General features: G+C 39.9%; 1 protein-coding gene across 10 annotated transcripts in view; it reads right to left on the bottom strand.

The window, feature by feature from the left end:
- Positions 1–2,777: 2,777 nt before the first annotated feature.
- Positions 2,778–27,318, bottom strand: part of Adgrg2 (adhesion G protein-coupled receptor G2) — a 130,063-nt gene continuing 105,522 nt past the window's right edge. For 9 of the 10 annotated variants that reach the window (XM_045140010.1, XM_045140012.1, XM_045140014.1 and 6 more), the window contains 13 exons: positions 25,301–25,466; positions 24,942–25,098; positions 23,149–23,292; positions 21,265–21,387; positions 20,230–20,275; positions 20,021–20,124; positions 18,386–18,507; positions 16,933–17,201; positions 12,412–12,511; positions 11,247–11,530; positions 8,085–8,186; positions 6,954–7,106; positions 2,778–4,025 (listed from right to left, as the gene is read on the bottom strand). In XM_045140010.1, coding sequence (XP_044995945.1) covers positions 3,841–4,025; positions 6,954–7,106; positions 8,085–8,186; positions 11,247–11,530; positions 12,412–12,511; positions 16,933–17,201; positions 18,386–18,507; positions 20,021–20,124; positions 20,230–20,275; positions 21,265–21,387; positions 23,149–23,292; positions 24,942–25,098; positions 25,301–25,466 — 1,955 coding nt within the window. In that variant the 3' untranslated portion in view covers positions 2,778–3,840. The remainder of the gene's footprint in view (positions 4,026–6,953; positions 7,107–8,084; positions 8,187–11,246; positions 11,531–12,411; positions 12,512–16,932; positions 17,202–18,385; positions 18,508–20,020; positions 20,125–20,229; positions 20,276–21,264; positions 21,388–23,148; positions 23,293–24,941; positions 25,099–25,300; positions 25,467–27,318) is intronic. The other variant, XM_045140019.1, reaches the window with a different exon arrangement.

Below are 27,318 nucleotides of genomic sequence, written 5' to 3'. Positions count from 1 at the left end.
TTATTGCTTATTTTCATTATGGATTTTATTCTTATTGTATACTTCTTATTAATCCATTTAGAGGTCAGTAGTAGTTTGGATGTATGTACCCCAATAGACTCAGATGTTTTATTAAAGCTTATAACTTGAATTTTCTGCCATCTTGCTGGAAGAGGTATTACTGGGGGTGGATCCTGGGGTCCATTCTTAAGGTGTGTTTGGGGGAAGATATGAATTCCAGCCCCAAGTTTTAAGAGAGTAGTCAGAGCTCTGGTGAGGCCTCTACTGTTTGCTGTCCATTTGTGCTTGTTTGTGCTACTGGCTGTTTGGTGGTGTCTCTCTGTTTGGATTTATGAATGGGAGCCAGCTTCTTCCACCATTGATGGAACTTCCCTTGGACATGTAAACTTCAAATAAACCCCTTCCTCCCATAAACTACATCCATTTGGAAGTTCATCCCAGCAACGAGGAGCTGACTATAACGGCATCTAAGGTGGGAAATTTAGGTCTTTTGACACTAAAGAAAAGCACTTCATATTTAACTCTGAGGAAAAGGTCAATTCTGAGTCAATTTAATAAAAATAACTGGTTTACCAAATTTTGTAATTTCTATGATAATCCAGTTTTAGCTGACCTGGAAGCATTTTGTTTTTCATTACAACACTGTAAAGAATGTTGAATTTGTACCTGTTCCAGCTTCCTATAGTTATTTGAGATTGAGAGGTAAGGAAAGGACCCATCAGGGACGATAAGATTTCTTCACAGTAAGGAACATATTTATTATATATTTCAAAAACACATATTCTAGATCCAAGCATAGTGACATTGCTTGCAAATCAGCACTCTCGAGGCTCTGTTGGGAGTGTCTTGAGTCTGAAGCCAACCAGCCTGGGCTACATATGGAAACCCCATCTCAAAACAGATGATATATTCTTGAAGAATAGGTATTTAATTTTTATTTGCTCTAATTTCTTGATGCTGTTGTAGCTGGAGAATGAGGTAAAAAGAAAAATGAATACATTGCTAAGAATTCTTCATACTACAGGCCTGGAGAGATCTCTCAGGGGTTAAGGTGCTTGCCAGTAAAGCCCAAGGACCTGGATTTGATTCCCCAGTACCCATGTAAAGGCAGATGCACAAGGTGGCACATCTGGAGTCCGTGTGCAGTGGCTGGAGGTCCTGGTATGCCCATTCTTTCTATCTTCCTCTCCCTTTCTCAAATAAATTAAACAAATAAATAAAATTTTACAAATGAATTCTTCAGACTGTATATCATGTTCTTATTGTGCTCACTCAGCTTTTCCTATTTTCAATCCTTCAAACTCCAACCATAGTGATGACTGAGGCAGAAACAAACAGTCCTTCAGTGCTGTTATTGAGACAAAGTCAAGCCAAACAAATATACTTGGTGAATTTGTCATTCAGCAAATTTGGTCTTCATTGATCTAGCTGTCAACCAACTGAACTGCCTCATACATGACTTCAGATATTGGCGACTTCTCTGATATGTCCTGCCTCCTTTCTTTGTCTCCCTTATAATACAGTCTCATATTGTGGGACCAATTTTAAAACCAGGGAAGACTCCTTAGGAAAATTTTCTCTCTGCCTTGCTCTGTTATTTCTCTGAAATTTCAAACAAACCAAGAGGATTTAGCTTAAGGATAAGTCATGAAACAGAAAAAAATAAGGATGGTGGACCTAAAGGACACTGCTTTCTTTTATGTGTATTTTGGTTACATACTCCACTTTGGGAGATTGATTTCTGTCATTTACTCCCTCCTCTGAATCTAGTGTCTCATTCCCTTCCCAATCAATTTAGAATGTGACCTCTTTGTGGTAGCAGAAGATCCTGAAGGAAGAGAATGCTTAGACAGCTCTTGACTAGGTAAAGCCAGTTTCCCCAGTTTGTGGCTTCCATGTGCTGAATAGCAACTTAAACACCCTCAAATTCTGCCCTCACTTTCTGGAAATCCTGCCTTTTGAGGCTAAGGAAGCAGACATTTACAATGGATCTGAACTGGGTTTCAAACATTGCCTACAGGATAAGGGCAAAACACGTTAAGATAATCTCTATAAAGAGTTATAGAAAAAGAGAAAAGAGGCCTTGGAAACAGCTCTCATGAAGCAGGACAACCACTTTTCTAATTTCAAAGTCCAAAGGTGCTTGCTGTTTCCCCAAAGATATTACTGTATTGATCACTAGGCATGCCCTATTGCTTTCATGTCATGCTGCACAGGAAAGAGAACACAAATGCTTTCTCTGAAAGTTAATCAAACTTAAAGGACTTAGCTGTAAATTTATTTCATTGATTTTTTTAACATTTTGTCCATTTTAACATATAAATACAGATAAATAATTCAGTGAAGAACTATTGCAAAGACAAATCAGCACTCACAGAAACATATATCAGTACTATGGTTAGTCTAGGATACAACATTCACTTGAAATATATGCAAGGGAGCCTTAGTGAAAGACAAAACTAAAGGGTTTTGAAATGGTCTTAATAAGGATGTACTTGAGGCACCACTCAAGCAGGTGTAGATGGGAAGCAGGATAGATCCTCTATTACTAGGAACAATCAGGGTTGGGTACAAATACAAACAATAGCATTGCAGGATAGTTCACTGTTCCCAGTAGCTGCTCCCCCTTGTCAACATACACTCTTCAAGACTTGACATGTTTTAAAAAATAAGTATAAATCTGGCTGGGCCAGAATGTACCAGTCATAACAATTAACAATGTACCATGCAGTTGTCTTCTAAAGAACTGATTTCATACACACACACACACACACACACACACACACACACACACACACACGTTCTTTTGAAAAGCAATTCTATTCTGTGCCCTGCTTCTGAAAAACTCTGGGGATTTGAGAAATAGCTTTAATATAATATTTTCCACATTCACAACCTTCCTAATATATTGTCCAGATTAGAGTTTTATCTCTCCCATGACCAAGATATTAATCTAAACATTCTAGCACAGATACTATAATCCGGTCATTAGGGATGAGGTCTGGAGATTGATATTGATATTGGATGTCATATATGGTCTCACAGGTCATACCATATGTAAGGATACACCCAAGAGGGTGACTAGGGCTGAAATATGGCTCCCACTGTTTGCCAAATCATGAGCCCTGAAAGCTGTATTTGACCAGTGGGGATTCCTTTTTCTACTTGCTCAAAGGCACTCTATGAGCTAATTGTGGCACTGTCTGCTTATAGTTGTTCAATCTGGCTTTACCAATATTTCCTGATTTCAGTGACACTTCTATATTTCACATCCCATATAATCTCCAAGAGGAGCTTTAGAATTCACTGAATGGGTAAGGACCTTCAGCTTTATCACATTAGACAAAACACAACCACGATTCTACAAAAGAATAAATTTACACAGTAGAAAATAAATATAAAAAAGGTAGAAGTAAGATTTTTGACACGCAAGTCACTAGAATTTAGCTTATATACAACAGAGGCATGCACAACAACTAAATTCACCAACAGACTGAAGCCAACTGTTTTTCCTAGGACATTATCATGGGTAACTGAGCCTCTTTAAAATGTGGCTGGGAATGAACTTACATTTTTCTTTTTCACTAATCGTATCCTGTGTTATTTCAAACAAATCCTTTTAAATAAAGGATTCGAAACCAAATTGCAAATGTCTAAAGACCATGATTATATCTTGGTTTCTTCTTCCAATAGTAACTATTGCCCTCAATTAGCTTATGTTCCTCCAGAGGTTGCTGAGTATAAAATAAGTTGATTTTCATACATCTCACATTGTGTAAAAGGTAAAATTGGACATTTCACACCATCAAGCATCATGCTTTGATTTTAGATAAAAAGAAATCACATTTGCTCAATAAAGTGTAAGCTTCCCCGCTTTGAAGTCCTTCTGAGCGCCATTCGGCTTTTACCATTGCAGGAATCTTCTTTGTCACTAAACATATGCTGTTTTCCAGTGAGGTCGTGGAGGCACACATCTCCATTCTGAACACTGAAAGAAACCCCATTCCTCTCTGTGGATGCATTGCCTGTGTAAGGAAAACCAGTGTCACTGCCATATCCACAGAAAGCACTGAAAAACAAATATCAACCTCACTTTGATTTTAAATAGGCACACATGAAATGAATCTTTTAAATATTTATGATACAGACTCATTTTATTTTTCACTCCTTCCATAAGGGTACTCAAAATCATCATAACAAACTGGAGATTGATAAGAAATGAATCTCCTATGGTCATATTTTTAAAGTTAGGCTCATTCCTGACTGATTGAACATACTGAATTAAACATAATGTCACATGCCTATGGTAATATTTAACGTTAACAAGATCCTCATATGCGCTCTTAAAGGTTCTTGGTTCCAAACCAGGAATGGTGGCATATACCTGTAATCCTAGCACTGGGGAGACAGAGGCAGGAGGATCAGGAGTTTTAAGTTCGTTCTCCACCACATAGTGAGTTCAAGGCCTGTCTAGACTGCATAAAGCCCTTTCGCAACAAAAAGTTCTTGATTCCCCAAGATTCCTGTAAAAATAAAATTTTGTACCTAGAGCAACCAACTACAGTTGTACAGTTTATAAAAGGAATCATCTCTTTCTAACCATTTCTAAACCAGTCCCCTGGTTAATTAAATCAACATGATTAAATTCCCAAGAGGAAGCCATGAATTCCAATCTACAAGTCCAGCCAGAGAGTAGCTGGGTATTTTTATTCAGTGCAGCAGCTATGGTTTAGACCAGGGCATCTAGCACTCAGAGCAAGCTCTGGATCGTAGGAGGACACAACTACTGAAACATTTTAGCTATTTGGCACATCCTTCTGATCATCATACCATCGGGAGGCCATGTATAAAACTGAATAAGTCCGTTTCTTTGGTGCCAACATTATAATAATGATAACATATCATAAATATTCTCTCATTTATGGTGCTAAGGGATGGGAACTATTATTATTTCCATTTAATAGGTGATAAAACTAAGACTAGAATTATGTACTCTGCCCAAAGTTCAAAAGTGATAGAGTCAACATGGGAGGATATTTCTTCCAAACTATGAGTTTGTGGGATTACATGGCTCCTAGACAGCTCAACAGTGAAATATGTCATATTCATGCAAATGAGGTGGTGGATATGGTTAGTACAGCTCCCACAGCTCAAATAGAGCATGTGACTGACTGTCTGAGGCAGCTGTTATGACTTAGGCATTTTGGTCTGAGGACATTTTGGTACAGGAACAATTTGTCCCTGTATAACAAACCATTCATCTGTCAGATTCTTTTTCTGAAATTCCTATTTCCATTCCTCATCTGGGTGTGAGTACTGACGAGTCAGGGATGTTCATCTGACAGGCATATAACTCTTTGTTAAACACTTAGCCACTCTGGTGGCTGTAAAATACACTCCCCCCCCTTACTTTCAGGCATAAGAAACAGCTGTGCAAAACAGTTATGTCAAAATGTGTTGCTTCTGTCCAATCTGATTCCCTGGAGAGTGACAACATATTGGTAGAACTAGGCAGGCAAAAGTGAATTGCTGAGTTCTTTTCAGAATATGGAAAAATCTGGTTATGGATCAAGAACTCCAAACACAAGTGAGTCTAAGGCTTCAAGATGCTTCAGCCCACTCCTTTAATTTCTGTTCTTTTAACTTGCCATCTTGCTATAACTTATTAAGCAACCTCCATCCCTACTGACTCTCCTCTATGGACACACACTTGATACTGCCAGTTGACAGTGCCCAGAGCTTTACTCCTGGTATTGACAGAAAATGTCCAAGGCCACATGGCAGCAGTTTCTTGCTTTTTATAGCAATGGGTCTCAAACAGGGTAACTTTTATCCCCGGCCCCCCCCCCCGGAATAATTGGCAGTGTTTGGGGACATTTTTGGTTTCCAGAACTTGGGGCAGAGTACTACTGCTTCTACATGGTAGAGGCCAAGCATGCGGATCAATGTCCTACAAGTCTGCCCAAAATACTCATTTAGCACAAAATGCTATCTATGTCTGAAATTGAGGAACCTTAATTTCAAGGCATCCTAGTTTATTTTTATGAGACTGACACACTACATACTACACTAACAAGGTACCTCTGTTTTAGTTTTACAGTTTAGACAAAGCAACAGGAGCCCTCATCCTTACTAGATTGGAAAGCTTTGGTGGGTATGTGAACCTTCTCACAAACTTTTTGAATTAGTCATGAAAAGAACTACCTTATACTAATGAATAAAGGCCAATTGTTTATGGAAGGAGAAAATATACTGGCATAACTTAAGTTGTTAAGAAGCAAAAAGGCAGCAAAAATAAATAAGATAAGCTTTTATGAGTAATGAGCAGCCCATTATTATGATAGAAAGAAAATGTATGAAGTTTTAGCTAGAAATGTCAGAATTGATGAGTGAAAGGAGCACAGCAGCAATAATCTATTCATATATTGGTGACATGTATGGTCACCAATACTGGTCATAATTCATCTTCCAGCATCTGATATATTTGCGGGGTTTGGGGTGCTGTCACAAGACAGCCACATTGTGGGAAAGAATTAAACATAAAGAGGAAAAAAAACCCAGCAAGGTTTAAAAGTGCTAAAGGTATGTACAATTACAGATGTAATAAAAATATCATCTCATTGAGTAATTTATATACTGCTCTTACAGAAATAGCATAGTTCTGACGTCCTTGGGCAACATTTAAATTAGGATTTGAACATTAAAACTTTTAAGTTGTCATCAATTTCCATTCTGAAAAACTAGTTCTTAAAAAAAGTTATTGTGGTATTTCCTCTGAAATAAATAAATTTGGATTCATAAATGTTCTGGCTTAAAAGGGAAACTCCATTTTGATGCACTAGTCATATATGTAATTACTCAGTTTGCTTTGCAAAAATGCCACTAAAGGATAAACCTACTTCAAAAAATAAACACTAGCTAGAGAAATACTGTATTGAGACATACATACATACCATTCCCGCTTGCGTGCACTGAGCAATCATTATTCACTAGTAGTGTGGTGGAGTTAGTGGAGTTACTGCTTGACTGTAAGGAATTTGAAGAGCTGGATACTCCTTGGTTTACAGTCTGCTTCTTTAAACCATTAGTAGCAGTTTTACTCCAGTCTACAGCAGAATAAGCATTACAGAAAAACAGGGCAGTATGTTGAAGCTCAAATGCAAGAGACAGATCACAGTGTAACAAGTTCTAGCAACTGAATTCTCACTTCAAGATCTTATAGAGAGATCACAAGCTTTACAATTTGGTGGGATAAAAGGTATCTTCACTTAGACTATAGACATTTGTCCTTCAAATGACTAATTGGTTAAAAGGAACCTAAACTTTCTTCAAATGAAAAGCCAGCCTAATTTGATGCCTATTAATATCCATTGAATTAGGTAGTAATCCAGATGCTTACACTATCTTAACAAGAACACAAATCAACTGTGTCATGATGAGTAATTGCTCTTGAATCCATAGAAATGACTGACCACACACTGCCATGTTCTGAGCACAGATCTAGTACTTTTCAGATACTGCAAAGATAGTACTCATGCAGAAATACTCTAGATTTTTCAAACAGGACTTCATTTTTATTGTTTTGTTCAAAAAATGAGCTATTTCTTCTACCACCCAATAGGGCATATGTGACAATAACTTCAAAATACCCAAGTACAAGCCCAAGCTTATATACCGATCTGGCCAGCTGCTCACAGAGCCACTGACAACCAGGACCTGTGGAGAAAGGGGTGAGTCAAGCATTTAAAAGTTAAGAAGGAAATATTAAAACTTACTTTGGGAGATGAAAAACATGAGCTCAATAGGGAATAAGCTCTGAAATTTTCACTTTTGCTTCATTCAAGCAGCAGCCAGTCTGCTAATTCTATTGCCCACTAAATTTCCAGGTAAGAATATATATTTTTTAAAATTCACTAGGGTTACCCCTCCCTTCCCCAAGTGTTCAACAATCCATGTTTTCTGCTGTGCAGGTTCTGTTCTCTGTTTTGCAGATCCAGTGGCCCCTTGGCAATAATTGTTTTATCTTAATTTACACATTTCTTTTCTGGAGATTTAAGAGAAGAAAAAGTAAGGTGAATCTTTACCAGAATTTTCAGCCAGACGTAATTTTCCACAACAAAGATACCGCCTCCATTGTTTCCTGACATTCTCTTTTGCTACACAGTAAAAGATGAATATGAAAAAGCCTAAAGGAGGGGAAAAACCATAAAACAATGAATTTCAAATAAGATCTCAATATAATGAATTTACTTTGCACAAAAGATACTCGTTAGCAACTCTGGACAAAGCAAAATTTGGGAAATTGAATAAAAAAAATCTAAATTTCAAAGCTTAAAAAAATCTTATAAAGAGTACAAAAGGGATGATAATTTTACATTTCCAAAATTAAATTCACTATCTAAGAGGGAGTCAGGAAGCTTTGTTAGGGTGACTGGGCCCCATTTCTTCCCTAGATCTGTTTTTCTACAAACAACCTGGCCCTTCCTGGGAGGGAGATCTTTCTTAGGATTTAAATCTAATCCTAACATTGTGGTTGGTCAAGTTCAACCCCCAGAATTTGGCTAGCTAGCCCAGACCAATCAGCTATCTCTCTGGTTCACTACATCCAGCTTTGGCTGAGTATTCTCATCTTGGCCAGGCTGGGCAGAGATGAGGAGAGAACCCCCTAACTCCTACTTTCCACAAGGCAGGAGCTCTTTGCACTTTCTTTTCTGTCCTCTCTATGGTTTTTCTAGACCCACCACCAGCAAGTGGACTCTCAAGCCATGTGGGTGTACTCACTTTCCTTCCTTTGGTTCTGTATTTCTCTCAATAAATGTAATAACTTAATAATTATTCTTCTCTGTTTGGTTTGCCCATTTCTTTGGTTAAATGCAAACACAAACCCAGGGTTTGGGATTCAAGGACTTTTCTGAACCCCTAACACCCTGTTTCATATCTTTCTTCCCATGTCTTGTCTTTGGTAATCTAAGCTATCTACCCAGGATCCTTACTAGGATCTCAGCACCCACTTCTTCCACCCTTTGGATTCATAGTCCAGTTCCAAGTTCAATCAAATATCATCTCCACAGTCTCACACCGCCTTACAGTGCTCTTGCCCACTGCCATGTCTCTTGCTTGGGCCTTTTGGGCCTTCCCCTCTTAGCACCAAGCCTGGGTCTTATAGTGACTTTACTCATCCATCACTTTCTTGCCTCCCTCCAAGACTTAAGGAAATTCTCCCCTGATGATCCAGCAAGCAGAGTAAGCTACATATTTGAGGGGGCTCTGGGACCTACTTTCTACCCACTTCTGTCCCCAAATATGTAGGTCAGAGTCCCCTACAGAGCCCTATCTCTTCCAAGATTGCAAAGCTTTTACCAGTAAATATTTGTTGAATGAATGAATGGATTTTGATCTCTTTTCAACCCCTAAGCTATCTATTTTTAAATAATCTTATTTTAAACCAGACGTGGTAGCACATGCCTTTAATCCCAGGCCTTGGGAGGCAGAGGTAGGAGGATCACCATGAGTTTGAAGCCACCTTGAGCCTACATAGTGAATTTAGAGCATATTTGTTTCTAATAGGGTACATATACCCACTCACAAGATGAACAGGTGGATATTTTATATCTTTGGCCAAATGCCAACCTTGATGCCACCCATGGTTGCATGAAGGGAGAAAGAATATGTATCAGGGAAGGATGTGTAAGGATATTCACAGCCCAAGTCAGAACATATACAATAAGTCTCCTTTAATCAGCTCAAAAAAGCAATGTGAACTAAGTAAGTCTTAGCTCCTTTTTATAGAAGAAGGAGTTCGTTCTTTCTAGTCACTTATATTCTAAGAAGATGAAATTCTGGGGAAATGAAGAAAAAGAAGCAAGTACACTGTCCACACTAAACTACATGTGAGGAGGTGCGTAGCTTTCATGTTAATGATGAAAGTGATTTAATGTGGCATATATATTTTTTCTCTTAAAAGTACCAACTACTTTTACTACAATACTGTTAGTAAATAAAACGTTTCAAGTCAAGTGTGATGGTGCATGCCTGTAATCCCAGCTCTCGTGAGGCACAGACAGGATGATCACTACAAGTATGAGGCCAGTCTGGTATACGCTTGAATTCCAGACCAGCCAGAGCTACATAGCAAGAAGACCCTGTCTCATCCCCTCTCCTTTTCCCCACAACAAAACACCATGAGGGAAAAAAAAAAAAAAAAGCCTTAACACCTTAACATAATTGTCTTTTTTCTGTTTTGTATTGAATACTATGTAGTGAAATACTTGGGTATACCAATTTAGGGATTGGTATATTGGTTTATATACCAAATATAACCAATAAGGATATTTACTGTTTTCCTTCAAATTCGATAAAAAGTTAGGTATCCGAATTTCACATCAGGGTGGGAGTTCTTTGGAAGCTAGCAAAATAACCTATTGCCTGATGAGACTCTAGGAGGGCAATATGGGAGCCAAAGCAGAAGAGAATGCAATGGGAAGGAGGAGCAATAAGAGAAAGCCAAGGGACAATGCATTATTGTTGCTGTAATGTAAACCTATTAGCATGCTGGGCTTTTAATGCCCAAGCACTCCCATTAAAAATTAACAGCTGACAAAACTTTTCTAACACTGCTCCAAAAGAATTACTCATTTGCTTTTCTAAAGAATACAACTGCTAGGGTCCCTAGAGAGTGGTTGGTCTTCCTTAACCTATGGGAAGCTCAGAAGTCAAAGGAAATCAGAGTCTTCCCCTGGCCTGTTGGAGGCAGCTACATACCATGAAAGGATTAGCCTCTGGGTAAGACTGCTGCCACTGGGGTCTATTTATTGGCTTCCCATTTACCATTTGATGTCTCCAAATCAAATATCCAAACCTAAGCCCTAGGGTTCAAGAGCCCACATAGTGGTATTTGTTATAGTATGTGGGCCTTTTTATATGCAGGCTCTGCTTTAATAAGTTAGTTTAAAAATATAAAAAGGAAGAAAGCAAGCAACTGCAGAGTAATTGGCTCACTCAGAAAGAGTTCCTGGCAAGTTCCTCTCAATGTGGTCTCTTCCAAGATCAGAATGAATAAAAGAAAAAATCACCATTTCTCAAAATTAGCAAAATGTCTTTCTTTTCAGGATCTCAGAACTCCCATTTTCAGCAATAAATTGGCTCTGAAATGAATATACCTTAAGCCACTAAATAAGCCACTTTACAGATACTCTTCTAAGAGTGGTATTTTTTTAATGGTTCATATTTAATGCTGAAAAACTTACCTTGTAAGGTGTTAAAGATGGCAAAGAGATACATGAAGGTGACATTAACTGGTCCCCAGGCAAAAAAGGCAAAGCCCCAAGTAATTCCCAATAAAAATGTGAGGCCAGCAATACTCCTGAGGTCTTGAATACTAGTTTTTCGCTGGGCTCCCAGTTGCTTCTTCTTTTTGATTCGACAAAGCTGAACCAGGACGACAATGAACATGCTGACGTTCAGTAAAAAAATCACACAGAAATATCCCACAACTGTGATATAGAATACTGCATTGCTGTTGATCCAGCAGCTGGATTTGGGGGGAGGAAAAGAGGGAGGAAATATGTTATTATATTAATGAAATAATATTTCAAATGATAAACTGAATCGAAAATGTTTCACTGAGACATTTCTATAAGCACAAAAGAAAGAAAAAGATAAATCTGCTCTTGTTCACAAGCATTAATCTAAGAATTTAAGTTAGGACACTTGGTGATCAGGAATAGTGTGTGTGTGCATGTGTGCACACGCATGTGTGTGTGTGCGTGCGTGTGTGCATGCATGTGTGTGTGTTCATGTGCATGAGTGGGGCAATGCATGTGCCATAGTGCACATGTAGAGGTCAGAGGACAACTTTGGTGCTGGCTCTCGCTTCCCGCCTTGTTTGACACAGGATCTCTCATTATTCACTGCAATATTTACTAGGCTAGCTAGCCTACAAGCTTCAAGGAGATTCTCCTGTCTCCACCTCCCTTCTTGCTGTAGGGTACTAATGCTTGCAAAGGAAGCATTTTATCCACTAAGCCATTTTCCTTGCTAATGATTAAGAATATTTAAAAAAAAATATTTTTATAAATCATTCAGGAATTCACTTGCATAAGTGCTAGTAATTCTATCCTACATGTCTTTATATAATGTCACTAGTATTTTATTTTTATCAGTGGTTCACACAAATAGTCTTAATAAAGTTCTTCCTAACTTATTTCAGAATACTTCTTCCTAATTCATTACTTACATAGTAACATGACATTTCCAGCTAGTTAATATCATTATATATGATAGTGAAGACTCTTGTTAAGTATGATTTAGATTTTATTAAGACTAGAGCTGTGATCAACAGACTCCAATTTCTTGGAAAATTTCACTTTCCAGTTCCCTAACGCTCATCCCCTCGGGTGGCTTTGTACTCACAAGTCATCAGGTGTGCCATTGGAAAATTTCCCATAAGATCCCAGCCCATAATTATCTGGGGATATAGTCAGAATGATGGCCACAATCACAGCTGGTACTCCTGGAAGACAGGAAACATCAGTCACACATAATTCTGATAAATGAAATGGTGAGAAGAAAGAGTAGAGCTCATTCTTTTAACTTCTTGTGCCATGGCAGAGACTAACTAGCTATTCACCAAATCGCTTTCTTTTGTTTTTTTGCCTGGATGCTCCTGGCCTCCCTGGCAGCGAGATATTCATGGTCACAGGACCAATCTCTCTCTCTCTCTCTGTGTGTGTGTGTGTGTGTGTGTGTGTGTGTGTGTGTGTGTGTTGACACATATGTGGAAGTCACAGAACAGCTTTTGGGTGTGAGTTTTCGCCTTCTTCCTGGCTTTGAGACAAGAACTCCCATGGCTCACCTCTATGCTTGCCAGGCTAGCTGGTCTGTGAGCTTCCAGGAAATTCTCCTATCTCTGTCTCCCATTTCATCATAGGCCTGCTAGAATTACAGAAGTCTGTCACAACTTCCAGTTTTTATGTAAGGTCTGTTGTTCCAAACTCTAATACTCATTCTTGTACAGCAAGCACTTTATCCTTTGAGCCATCTCCCCAGCCTAAGACTAAATTTTGACTAACAGGCTATGGTAGCAGTTATTTACCTACTTCTTCAAAACTGTGATGCTCCTACACACTCTTTCTCTGTCCTCAAACCCAGAGCAACCTTGGAAACCCCATTTCAAGGCAGAGCCTTTATCAGCTAGGATCATGAATAACTGCAGACTTCCATTCCCTTCAACTGGATATCACATGAGTGGGAAATGAGCTATCGAGATTTTCAAGGCCTATCTTGTATAACAGTATTGCTGCTAATTTACACACGTCTGGAATGTAAATTTAAGAATACTCAATGCCTGAAATGGAATGGCATGGCTGGAAGCCAGGAGAGAGTCAGTCCCCAGACAGTCAGCGTGTCTAGTGCCAGAAGGTGCTACATGGGCAACTGGGGGAAATGACCAATATCTGCCCAAGTAACTCTTTGTCTAACCTAATTAGCAACAAATAACCTGGTGTGATGCCCACACAAGTGCAATAGTGGCACACAGCCATGGTGGGGAACCAACTGCTCTTGATTTGGCTAACTGATCCTCTCAGTGGTATGAGACCCATAGCTGGAGCTGGGAAACAAGTCAGAACCATACCCAAACATAAGCCCACTCTCCAATATCAAGCTACCATTAATCATGGGCTACAAGAGGGCCTACACCTATCAAACTCTCTATCAAAAAAGTAAGTGTTATCTCAATTTTCCGGGTGCTAACTTACTCTCCATTGGAGAATCTGCTTCTCTTTTTCAGATAGATGCATATCCTAAGGAGAGAGCTGCCCCAACATACCTCAAAAGGGGCCCAACTGAAACTAAGGACAATTGGCGAAACAAGCAAGGGTGATGTTTTCCTGATGAACCGGATACCAGCACAAAGGGGAAGGAGACCAACACAGAGAAAAATCAACTCCTACCAAATCAGAGAGCCAGAGCCTCAGAGGCCCCCAACACCTCAGCACTGAAGCAGACCAAAAATGAATCCAACATGGCTCAGAGAAATTTTGCAGAAGAGGGGGCGGAAAGAATGTCAGAGTCACATGTTGGGTCATGATATGCAGAGACATTTATCGTACCAATAACTGTGGGCTAACTCCACAATGCACGACCCATTTACATCAAGAAGGAGGGTCCAATGGGAGGGGACAGATCATGGATGAGCCTAAACAATGGTACCAAACTGCCTGTATTTGCTGAAAAGAAAACTAATAAATTAAATTTAAAAAAATAAAGAGAAACAAAAGAATACTCAATGCCTGATGTTTTTTTCATGAAAACTAAGGATGAAGGAGCTGTTCCCTGCTGACTTAGGGTTGGTGATGGCCACTGTGGTGGGTCTCTCAAGTGCCTATGAGCAACTTCTGCTAAAATGAGGCACGAGAGGACTACTGATAGTTTTAAATGGCTTTTGGCTAGGAAGGAGTGCCCTCACCCTCAAGGCCATTACTCCCCAGCCCCATGCCACCACCTCACACTGCACACAGATAAGTCAGCCAGCCAATCTCAAGGCCCAGGTTAGTTAAAACAGAAAAAGAAAACAATGCCTTTTATAGACCAGCTGGGGTACCTGGTATAATCAAATGTATTATTTTATTTAATTCATTTGTAACTTTTGATGATTTTGATGTATGATAGGTTTTTACATGAGGTGTTTTAATTTTTTCAAGGTTTTGGTAGCATTATTAATCCTACACAATAATGGGCTTTATCATGACATTTTCATACATGTATAGAATGTACTTTGATCATATTCACACCCATTACCCTCTCTTGTTCCTGTCCCATACCCACTGATCCCCTTTGTGAGATGTTTTTATAAAAAAAAAAAAAAACCTAAATGGGCTAGAGATATGGCTTAGTGGTTAAGGTGCTTGCCTGCAAAGCCTAAGGGCCCAGGTTCAATTCTCTAGGACCCACATAAGCCAGATGCACAAGGTGGTACATGCTTCTGGAGTTCATTTGCAGTGGCTAGAGAACATGGTGCACCCATACCTTCTCTTTCTTTTTCTGTCTCAAATAAAAATAAGGAAAATGGCTGGAGAGATAGCTTGGTGGTTAAGGCACTTGCCTGCAAAGCCTAAAGACTTATGTTAAACTCTCCAGATCCCATGTAAACCAGATACACAGGTGACACAAGTATACAAGGTTACACATGTACATCTGGAATTTGACTGAAATGGCTGGAGGCCCTGTTGTGCCAGTTCTCTCCCTCCTCTCTCTCTCTCTCTCATAAAAAAATTTAAAAAATAGGGCTGTACAGATGGCTTAGCCGTTAAGCGCTTGCCTGTGAAGCCTAAGGACCCCAGTTCGAGACTCAATTCCCCAGGACCCACGTTAGCCGGATGCACAAGGGGGCACATGTGTCTGGAGTTTGTTTGCAGTGGCTGGAGGCCCTGGTGTGCCCATTCTCTTTCTCTCTTTCTCTCTGCCTTTCTCACTCTGTCACTCTCAAATAAATAATAAAATTAAAAAAAAATAAATAAATAAACAAAAACTGGAGGCTGAGTATGTAGCTCAGTGCTTACCTTGAATGTACAAGGTTCTGGGTTCAGTCTCCCAAAACAAACAAATAAACATACACACATATACACATACACACATACATACATGCATGCATACATATTGGGAATGGAGGGGGAATTTGTCTTTGAAAAGTCATTTGGCCTTTTATCCTTCTGTAAAGAAGACCAAATCCCTGTCTAATATCAAGAGCTGTGACTTTCTTTCTGGGACAAATGAGGGCAAAGGTGTTTGGCTACTCTTTATAAAGATGTAAAACAGCTGGGCGTGGTGGCACACGCCTTTAATCCTAGCACTTGGGAGGCAGAGGTAGGAGGATCACCATGAGTTCGAGGCCACCCTGAGACTACGTAGTGAATTCCAGGTCAGCCTGGGCTAGAGTGAGACCCTACCTCAAAAAAACAAAAAAACAAACAAACAAAAAAGATGTAATAACAAGCAAGGTGACAAATAGTGAAGGGTTTGCAACCTTTTGGGCAGGAGGGCCTGTTTAGGCTGAAGAATAAGAGGAGTGTGTGTGTGTGTGTGTGTGTGTAGAGTGATGGTGGCTTGAATCCAGTGGAAGGCATACACAGAAGGATTCAGAAAGCCAGGTGTGGCTTGTTTTCCTGGTTTTGAAATCAAGTCACCACTTTAAGCCAGGGTGCTGCCAACAACTGTTCTGCTAACTTTGCTAGGTTGTCTTTAATGAGGTGACTTATATGGAAATTATAAGGCATTAGACTGCTTATAGATTATCTCAGGACTCCTGGGAAGAAGGGGCATCAGTTTAAATTATTATTTTCTTTTTGTTTGCATGTGTAAGTATATGTATGCATGTATGCAGGTGGGTACATGTGTGTGGAGACCAGAAGTTAAGGCTGGGTTCCTTCCTATGTTACTCTCCACCTTATTTATTGAGGCAGGCTCTCTCAATGAACCCAGAGCTCATCAGTTGAGTAGTCTAGCTAGCCAGCTTGCCTTGGGGATCCATCCCTGTGCTTCCCTCTCAAGGGCTGGGATTATAGGCATGTACCACCAAACCTGGCTTTTTACATGGGTTCTGGGAATCCAAACTCAGATCCTCATTCTTACATGGCAAGTGCTTTATCCACCCAGCTATCACAACAGCCTCAGCTTATTTTTTGCTCAAGAGAGTAGAACCACTCCCAATTGTAAGTGTCATCAGGAGCCCACTGAACCTAATGGAAAGAAAGAACTATAGAGCTTGGGAAACCAACTGAACAAGATTGCTCTGAGGGCAGTATAGCCTGTCAGGAGTACAAAGCTGTATTAGGAATTTGTCAAGTTTGATCACTTTTATCATGTCTTTACCTGATTAAAAATTAAAGCACTGGATAAAAAGTCCAGGCAACATGTAAGCAAATATATACATACCCCAGCCGACAATGCAGAATTTAAGGATGTACTTTCGGATGTAAGTATTAAACACCTTGACAAGTGCCAGGTACATGTGGAATGCTTCCAAGCCCATCCATGTGAATGAGACCAAGAGAAAATAGTGAAGAAATACAGCCACGGAGATGCAGAGGCCTCGCATGTTATACAGGGCAATCCACGAGTCTAGGAGGAAGACCAGGTTCAGCAGGAGCAGGGCAGCACATAGCTGGATGAGGATTTTGGAAGGGTAATCCCTCCGGATCTTCCTAAATGCAAAGGAAAAGAAAATAATTAGTATTAACACTCTACCAACCCTTGTAGGCTGTCTCTGAGTTCTAAGCAATTTATTTTTATTCATTGGTAAATGTCAATATGCATAAATTTTCTCTTTTGGAGTGGTTACGTATATGGGGGACATTAAAACCAACAACAAAGGAAAAAATCTAAACTGAAACATCTGTGATAACCATATGGAAAACTTGTGTCTCTTATTTCTGTAGTATCTTTTACAAACAGACTGTAGACCCACACTTTTTGTTTCCAGTAGGCACATTACTCTGTTTCCACTTTGTCTCTCCTGAAATACTTCTAGAAGTATTTTTTGCTTCTCACATAATAGGCGGCTAGAAGAGTTTGCACTATAGCTAAATGAAGTGGCATAGGAAAATACAGCTAATTGATGGCATGTGCATGTTTAAGAAATTAGGCCTGGTGAAATCATTCTGAGTAATGGTTTGGCTTAATGATAATTTTGTCTCAGCACTGACATTTCCTAAGGCCCACTAGATCTGAAGTCACAGCTGGACCCTAAGTTTGGCACTGAAGATAAGTTTGTACATTTCTTGATTAGTGTCCAAAATCTAAATCCCAGAATTTGCATATTGTCTCATTTAGTAGGTGAAACAAGAATGCCTATTTCATTCTTTTCCAATAAAATCTGTTAAAATTTTCCCTAATCAAGGAGCCCTTCTGGTGATCAAAGAAGGAGATACTATTATTTTGACTGTTACTATTATTTTGACTTTAAAAGCCTCTTTCTCTTCTTCTTCTGCCCTATACCAGTTCACATATTTAATCTTTTATGTTTGCTCAGTATAATTCATAAACTTAATGGTGCTATGGCATATTTCAGATTGCACCTTCTTGAATTTCAAAGTCTGTTTGTTAAAAATTTCTTCCTGAATGTCAACCAGGTACCAGCATCCCTATCAGGTACAAGGATGAACATGACACAGTATTTGCCTTTAATGGGCTCACAGACAAGTGAAAGAGAGAAAACAAATAAACCTTATTAAAAAGTTAAAAGCTTCATAATTTCTCACACCATGACATTCTACCAGATGTGTGTACAGGATGAGGTAGGCCACGAAAAATGCTTTAAAGTAATACATTTTGGTGATGGAGGTGAGACTGAGGTTTATAATCCAAGTATCTAGATATTAATACTTACTCAAAAGCTATGTAAGTTACCAGAGTAACTGACAGAAAAATTGATGAAAGCCCACAGCCAATATATGTGATAAATGTCAGAGCCATCATTTGTCCAGGTGGTAAGGGTGTCCTAGATAGGTCCTGGGAAATAAAATATTGCTGTCAAATATCAAATATTTTTAAGTAAATAAGAGTCATGATTTACATGTATTGCATATGCTAGGTGCCCAGTCATCATCTGATACTCTGGTTAACTTATAAGGTAGACACAGTTACTTTCATCAGGTAAAAATAAGGACACCAAGAGCTGAAGTCACTTGGTCAAGGTCATATATCTTGGAAGTGGGACAAGTCAGAATTCATATTCAGGTCTGTTTGCCTCTGTTACCCATATGCTTAATGACTGCATTATAGTGCACTGACATTTGGCTCCTGGCTCTTATATTCTAGGACTTATAGTTATAGGTCTATGGGCAATTCTAATCTCAACACCAAGATCAATAAACCCATTCACCTACCTTGCAAGACTATTGGGAAAATAAAGTAAGATCATTGAGGGTTGGGGATGTATCTCAGTGGTAGAGGATTTGCCTAGCAGAAGCAAAATCCTGAGTTCTACCCTCAGCCCTCCATCTCCCAAAGACAAAAGGTTATTTATGTCATACTGTTCATTTGTGTGTGTGTGTGCATGCTTGTATGTAGGGTGCCATGTGCATGTGCGTGCTTGTGCATGTGGAGGCCAGAGGACAACCTAGGGTATCATCCCTGAAGACTATTGCCCACTCTTTTGTTTTTGTTTCTGTTTAAGGTAGAGTGTCACTGTATCCCAGGCTAACCTGGAACTCACTCTGTAGCCCCATGTTTGCCTCAAACTCATGGTGATCCTCCTACTTCGGTCTCACAAGTGCTGGGATTAAAGACATGTGTCACCATGCCTGGCTACCCATTTGTTTTGAAACAAGTTATCTCATCTGCATGGAGCTTGCCAATTAGGTGAGACTGACTGTCCGGTAAGCTCTGGGGATCTTCCCTGGCTGTCTTTGCTTCCCCAGTACTAGGATTCTAAGTCTGCACCACCATGCTGATTTGTGTGTGTGACTTCTAGGGTTCAAATTCAGGTCCTCATGCTTGTCAAGGCAAATTCTACCCACTTAGCTATCTCCCCCACCCCACAGTGTTAATATTTATTGCCTATTCTAATATGAATTCCTTTGTTTTTTAGCTATTTAAAAGAGAAACACAAGCCAGGCATGGTGGCACACTCCTTTAATCCCAGCACTTAGGAGGCAGAGGTAGGAGGATCACCGTGAGTTCCAGGCCACCCTAAGACTACATATTAAATTTCAGGTCAGCCTGGGCTAGAGGGATACCCTACCTAGAAAAACCAAAGAGCAAGAGAGATAGATAGAGAGAAATACATAAAACATGAATGTAAAAATAGGATGGGAAGCAATGTCTATATTCCACATTCAAGCATTTTTCTTTGGATGCATTTGGTTATTAGAAGAGTGATCTCACTGGTACATAACTTTGCCATAATATGATCTTTGCTTATCTGTCTAAGCCATCAATTAGAATAGAGCAGATATTCTGATACTATGCCCAGTTAGCCCTAAGACCCAGAATCTAAGGCTTTGGAGAGCAGGCATGTTACCAATAGGACACCGAAACTCGTAAGGTGGCTGCAGGTACAGATGGTTTCATTCAGTCTTCTGTCTTTGACAGAGCAGCCATCAGATGACCAGCCTCCTTTGCCACCTGTTGGCATCAAAAACAATATCTGTCCCATCAGGCCATAGCACCAATGTTTCTCTGCCTCCCTCATTCACTCAAGACCTTGAAAAGGTTTAGACTAGAACCTACCATTTCTGCCCAAGTCCCAGAATACACATCTCACGGTTAAGTCATCCTGTAGTAGAAATTAAGTCATGATTATTTCATTTACTGAACCAAAAATGAACCTGAAAACAAATTAGGAAAAACTATGGTATTTTCAATTTTAGAATATTACACTTGATTTTTGGAGAGTTACTTATGCCATCCCTAGAAGCATATGAGCCACATATAAGACAGAGCTTCTTAAAATATTAATCATGTATGTAAATCATCTTGGGGCCTTATTAAAAAGTACATTCTGAATACCTTTGTAAGGGGAGGGCAGGCTCTGACCACTTGGGAACTTCCAGCTATGGGTTAGTCTTTCCTTCAGCTGGGCCCAGCTTGATTGAGCTGAGGGGAGGGGCCCCATCCCTGACTCCCCACATGGGTTCTTTATTTCCCACAGCTCCCCACATGGCAGGAGCTCCTTGAACTTTTTTTCTCTCTTTTCTTTCCATGGCTTTTCTAGGCACTCCATGTGGGATCTCTAGCCATGTGGGTGCCTTTCCTTGGCTCTGTACTTCCCCCTCAGTAAATATAATAATTAAATAATTAAAAAAATACATTCTGCTCAATGGTAGAGTGCTTGCCTAGCATATGTGAAGACATGGGTTCAGTCCCTAGCACAGGGGAGGTAGAATACATTCCGACTCAGTGGTTCTGGTATTTCCAGAGTGTTTTGCATTTCTGGCTACCTCCTGGTGACACTGATAATGAGGGTCTGCAGAACACACTGTGGGTAGTGTGAGCTGAGATATCGAGTGTCTCTGCAGATGAGAGTCAAACCTGTAGCTACAGGTCTACCTGCAGCTGAAATTTAACAGTGGATAAGAATTTGTTTTGGCATCCATCTTTGGAAACAATGTAGTCATTGATTCAGCAGGTCAAAAACCTATGCAACAACTAAGCAATTCTAGTCTTAAACATAACTCTTACACCTGTCCATCTCAAGCCACGTCCTACAGGCATAATCTGCACAAGGTGTCTGGTCAATGAACAACCAGACAGGTGTATCCTTACCTGTTTTGGGTTGATGTGCTTCAGTGTGACTGTCACATTGCTTGTCAAATTCTTGATGGTCAGGTTTGCAACACTTGATGATATGACGTAGCTGATCAAAGAGAGGTTCTCCAGGGAAGGGTCCTAGCACACCAAAGAGTCAATATGATGACAAGGGAAATGACATGTGATCAGAGTTTTAGAGCTAGAAGGTCACTAAGGACTACTAAGTCCACACTGTTTATTTTACAATATAGGTCAGAAATTGAGAGTCAAGAAATAGTGTGACTTTTACAGGAAATAGCCATTAGAAGCATTGTTCATTCCACTGCTCTAAATACTAAGTTAAAGTACAAAAGCTGACACAAGACCTCATGATTTAAAAAAAAAAAAACAAACAAAACTTTTATTTATTTATTTGAGAATGAGAGAGAGAGAGAGAGAGAGAGAGACAGAGATAGATAGAGAATGGGTGCACCAAGGCCTTATGCCGCTGCTGACTTCAAACACATGTGCCACTTTGTGCATCTGGCTTATGTGGGTCCTTTGACTTTGTAGGCAAGCATGTTAACTGCTAAGCCATTTCTTCAGCCCTACTAAGGATTTATTTTTTTTTTTTTTTTGAGGTAGGGTCTTGCTCTAGTCCAGGCTGACCTGGAATTCACTATGTAGTTTTAGGGTGGCCTTAAGCTCACCATGATCTTCCTACATCTGCCTTCTGAGTGCTAGGATTAAAGGTATGTGCCATCATGCCCCTCATGACTTTTTAAATTTATTGATTTATTGATTTAACAGAGAAAGAGGGAGAGAGAGAGAGAGAGAGAGAGAGAGAGAGAGAGAGAGAGAGAGAAATGGGTGTACCAGGGCTTGCAGCTACTGCGAACGAATCCCAAGATGTGTGTGCCCCCTTGTGCATCTGGCTAATGTGGGTCCTGGGGAATCAAACCTGGGTCCTTTGGCTTTGCAGGCAAGCGCCTTAACCACTAAGTCATCCCTCCAGCCCCCTCATGACTTTTTATTATTTATTTGTTTGTTTATTTATTTATTTATTTTGTTTTTCAAGGTAGGGTCTCACTCTGGCCCAGGCTGACCTGGAATTAACTTTGTAGTCTCAGGGTGGCCTTGAGCTCACGGCTATCCTCCTACCTTTGCCTCCCAAGTGCTGGGATTAAAGGCGTGCATCACCACGCCCGACTCCCTCATGACTTTTTAAAGAGGAACATAACATTATGTCATTTAAATCATCTGTCCCTGAGCAACATACTTAACCTCTCTGTGCCCTCATTGTCTCATATGTCAAATGGGGGAACAATAGGTTTCTCTTTTCCAGGGTAGGGATTAAAGTCAACATTTGTAAGTGCTTAGTATAGTGCTTGGCAATTTGTAGGTACTATGGACATGTCATGTAGGTTACTAACAGTTATCATCACCAGTATCATTAGGCTATGAATAAAAATGAACTGCAGAGTGGGCTGGGGAGATGGTTTGGTGGGCAAAGCACTTGCTACAAAAGTGTAAGGAAAGACCCAAGTTTGGATTCCAAGAACCCATGTACAGCTGGACACAGTAGCAAGCATCTATAATCCCAGTACATCTAAGGTGAGAGGACAGGCAGAGACAGAAGAATCCCCAGAGGCTAGCTTGACATAAACAAAGAGACCTTATCTCAAAAAGGTGGAAGGCAAGGACCAACACCTGACACTGTCCTCTGACATCCAATGCAGTGTGGCATGTATACATCTGCACACGCACACGTGAATGCCAACACATACGTCACAAACACACACACATACACAAAGTACAAAGCATCATAATTTCATTTGGCTTAAGAACAGTGAAGATTAAAAGGAATAAAATCTACCTTCAAACAAAACCCAAATTAAAACCACTGGGCAGCAACTTTACCTGAAACAGGGCAGGTGTTTCAAAGAAGTTGAACTGAACCCTGGAAGCTAGCTCCACATCATTAGCTGGCAAATTACTCATCAGCGATGAAGGCAGGGTAATAATGCCAATACTATTCTCAGGAGCCTGAGTTTCCAGAGAAACCTGGAAATCAAGTGAGAAATAACAAAATTGTCTGAACTGGTACAGTGAAGCAATAGAAAATACACAAATGTGGAGGGGTCTGTAGGGGGCATGGCTTGTGGTAGTCCTACAGAAAATAGCTCTGCTTCTCTTCCTGGCTGCTACTAAGTGAAAGAGAGGATGTAACATGAGGAGGCAAGGTTCCCAAGCAGGAAAGAAAATATTTTGAGGTTACACAGAAACAGTTAGGAAGTATGATACCTACAAAGTCCAGGGAAGATACAGCAACAAAAATACCAAGTTGGTAAGCACTGATTAGGCCTAGTCTCCATAGAAAACCACACACTGTACTTCTAAAGCAAACACGATGGAAATTAAAAGGTAATACTTGGTTTTAATTGGGTGTTTCCAGCTCTCAATCCCCTTAATAGTTGAATAGAATACACTTGAATCTGGGCTGGTTTGCATCATCACTACACACAATAGGACAGCTACATTTGTCAGAAATATTACAATGGGAGGGGGCTGGAAAGATGGCTAAGTGGTTAAAGGTACTTCTTGCAAACTCTGATGGCCTGGGTTTGAGTCCCCAATATCCATGTGAAGCCAGATGCACAAGAGACCCTGGTGCTCTCATACTCTTTCTCTATGTCTCTTTCAAATAAATAAATAAAATATAAAAATATTGCATTGCATCCTTCCATGGAATACACCACCTACACAGAAACCCCAAATCAAACTCAGGATCTTGAGCATGGCTGAGCAAGTGCTGTTTTGCCAAGCAACACCCAGCTTTTTGTTGTTGTTGTTGTTGTTGTTTTGTTTTGTTTTTGCATGTGTGTGTGTGTGTGTGTGTGTGTGTAGACCAGAGGTCAATTTTGGGTGTCTTCCTCAATAATTCTCCACCTAATCTTTTGAGACAAGGTCTCTCACTGAAACTAGAGCTCACTGATTTGGCTAAATTACTTGCCTAGCAAGTCCCAAGGAATCCTCTTGTCTCTGCCTCCCCAGTGCTGGGATTAAAAGGGCATGCCATTACAATAGCATATACTGACTTTTATGTGAGTGCTGGAGATCAAAACTTAGGTCCTGGGGCTGGATGGATGGCTCAGTGGTTAAGGCACTTGTCTGCAAAGCCAAAAGTCCCAGGTTTGATTCTCCAGTGCCCACATAAAGCCAGATGCACAAGGTGGTACAAGTGTCTGGAGTTTATTTTCAGTGGCTAAAGACCCTGGCATACCAATTCTCTCCTCTTTCTCTTTCAAATAAATAAATAAAATATTAAAAAATATATTTTTTAAAACCTCAGGTTCCTCCATGCTTGTGTCACAAGCACTTTACTCACTGAACCAACCATCTCCCCAGACCTTGGTTGTTCAGCTGCTTTAAATACTGAATATCACCCATCATGATCAGCAGTAATTGCATTCATTGGGGCTCCAGTCACATACATGAAAATGGTTTTTCCTTAAGAAATTGAATTGGCTGAGCGTGGTGGTGCATGCCTTTAATCCCAGCACTTGGGAGGCAGAGGTAGGAGGATCTCCATGAGTTCGAGGCCACCCTGAGACTACATAGTGAATTCCAGGATAGCCTGGGCTAGAGTGAGACCCTACCTCGAAAAACCAAAAAAAAAAAAAAAAAAAAAGAAAAAAGAAATTGGATTGTACCTGAAGATCTGCAGGGTCTTGAGCTGCAAAAGTCGTTGTGATGAAATTACTGGCATTCACTTTGATCACAGCCAAAGCTAAAGAAGGGGAGGTTAGAGTGATGGTCGCGTTTGAAATATTCAGCTGTAAGCCAATGTCATCTACTACTTTTAACAACCTGTAAAGATAGGTAGAAGTCTACATTTAGCCCTCTCACATTTTCCCCCATTTTAAACTTAATATAGAATAGTAGCAACTTGAGGCATTATTATGAAATTAGTCTTTGGGGGCAAAATACTAGTCTATCACTAGTTATGTAAATAGTATCTTTAAAATTAGAGTGTGGCCTCTTAGCACCCCTTCTATTTGCTCAGTCATACCTTTGAGCCAGTGGGGCCAGCAAAGCAGGCGGGGAATGAAGGAGTTTGCTGACTCGGTTTATCATTTCACCTGCAAGGTTCGGCTCCAAGCTACCAAAAGATAAAACTTTCTCCATCTGGGACACTTGAGTCTCAATATCAGGAACACTGCTGGTGTCGACAATTTCTGTACAAAAAAGTCATATCGTTTTCTGAACATGAGATGGTTTAAAACATACACAGACCCTATGATCTGGCTAACTCACTCCTAGGTATTTGACTCAAAGGAAAAAAAAAAAGCAATAATATATATCTTAAGACTTTGACATAATAGTTTATAGTGGCATTTATTCATTTCTGCTTCCAAAGCAAAAATAATCCAATTGTCCATAAACAGGAGAATGGATGGACAAACTGTGGTATGTCCACACAGTGGAATATTATTCAGTGATAAAAGGGGATTAACTACCAATATATTCAACAGCATGGATGACCCTCCCCAATTTTTTCCAATACATTATGTTAAATGAAAAAAAGCCAAGTTCAGAGTGTCACATACTCTAAGACTCCCTATGACATTCTAGGAAAGTCAAAACTATATGAAAACACAATATATCAGTGGTGGGCAGGGGCTGGAGACAGAACATGACTTCAAAAGAGACATAAAAGGGACATTGGGGGTAGTGAAAAAGTTATAAATTTTGATTGTGATGATGACCATTGGTATTTATCTGACTGCATAAAACTGTAAAAATTCATTTACCTATAGAACTGGAGAAACTTTACCATATGTCAATATTTCAGTAAGCCTAACTGAAAAATAAAAAGCACACCAATGTATTTAGTGCATTATCATATAAGTACAAATATACTTGTATTTAATTTATATAATTTGGTTAAGATTTTACATGGGTCACTAGAAAGTTCTCTTGTGAATAAAAGATTATGAAATCAATGGCTGGGCTATCAGCTTTAAGTCTGACTTTATAGTGTTTTCTGTGGTGCTGGTTATGAAGTTAATTAATTAATTTTCAGACAGTGTCTCATGTAGCCCAAATGGCTTTGAACTCCTGCTCTTCCCAAGTGCTAGGGTTACAGATGTGTACCACAACACCTTGCTTTTATAAAAATGTCCATTAATCTTATCACTGATGCAATATTTATTTTGCCTATTCCCTTCTTGTCTTAGCCATGTGTACTTTACTGTGATGCACATGGACTGCAGACTAGCTATCGTTGGGCCTTTTTCACATCATTTAAGATTTGAAAATGTCCTGATGGTACAGCTGTTCTAACGACCCACATGATTGAATAATAGTCATCATGTTGAGGTGGCTTATCTTAGTCAGTTCTATGAAGCCATTATGCTTTAGATAAAGCTTTTTAGTAGCCAGATTATGCTCTGATGCGCATTTTGAATGCAGCAGAAGCACAGGTGAAGGGTCCTCTTGATGGCTGTTAGATAGCCTGTTGGATAGCTTCTAAGGGCCAATGGGAATAGTTTTGCAAAAAGAGGCATCCCAGGCCAAAGAACTTCAATTTTACTATATTCTTTAGCCATTGATCCTTCCCTTAAATTACAATGGTTCTATAATCTTGCCTAGAATGTCCATACTTATTTCAAGAGAGAACAGTGTGAGCTGGAAGCAGAGACCATGACCTGACCTCCATCATTATTAGATGTCTTTGTCTCTCATCCTCCAACTTCTAGAGGAAAACTGGAATACTTACTTCTTACTCACTGGGTTCAGGTTCCAGAGTCCAGATTTTCTCTGTTCCCTTCCCTTCCCTTCCCTTCCCTTCCCTTCCCTTCCCTTCCCTTCCCTTCCCTTCCCTTCCCTTCCCTTCCCTTCCCTTCCCTTTTTCCTTCCCTTTTTCCTTTCCTTCCCTTTCCTTCCCTTTCCTTCCCTTTCCTTCCCTTCCCTTCCCTTCCCTTTCCTTCCCTTTCCTTCCCTTTCCTTCCCTTTCCTTTTTCCTTTCCTTTTTCCTTTCCTTTTTCCTTTCCTTTTTCCTTTCCTTTTTCCTTTCCTTTCCTTTCC

Source organism: Jaculus jaculus, chromosome X, assembly GCF_020740685.1.
Source record: "Jaculus jaculus isolate mJacJac1 chromosome X, mJacJac1.mat.Y.cur, whole genome shotgun sequence".
In the NCBI taxonomy this organism is placed as follows: Eukaryota; Metazoa; Chordata; class Mammalia; order Rodentia; family Dipodidae; genus Jaculus; species Jaculus jaculus.
The sequence above is the reverse complement of the archived record's forward strand: the minus strand, read 5'-3'. Positions and strand labels throughout refer to the sequence as shown.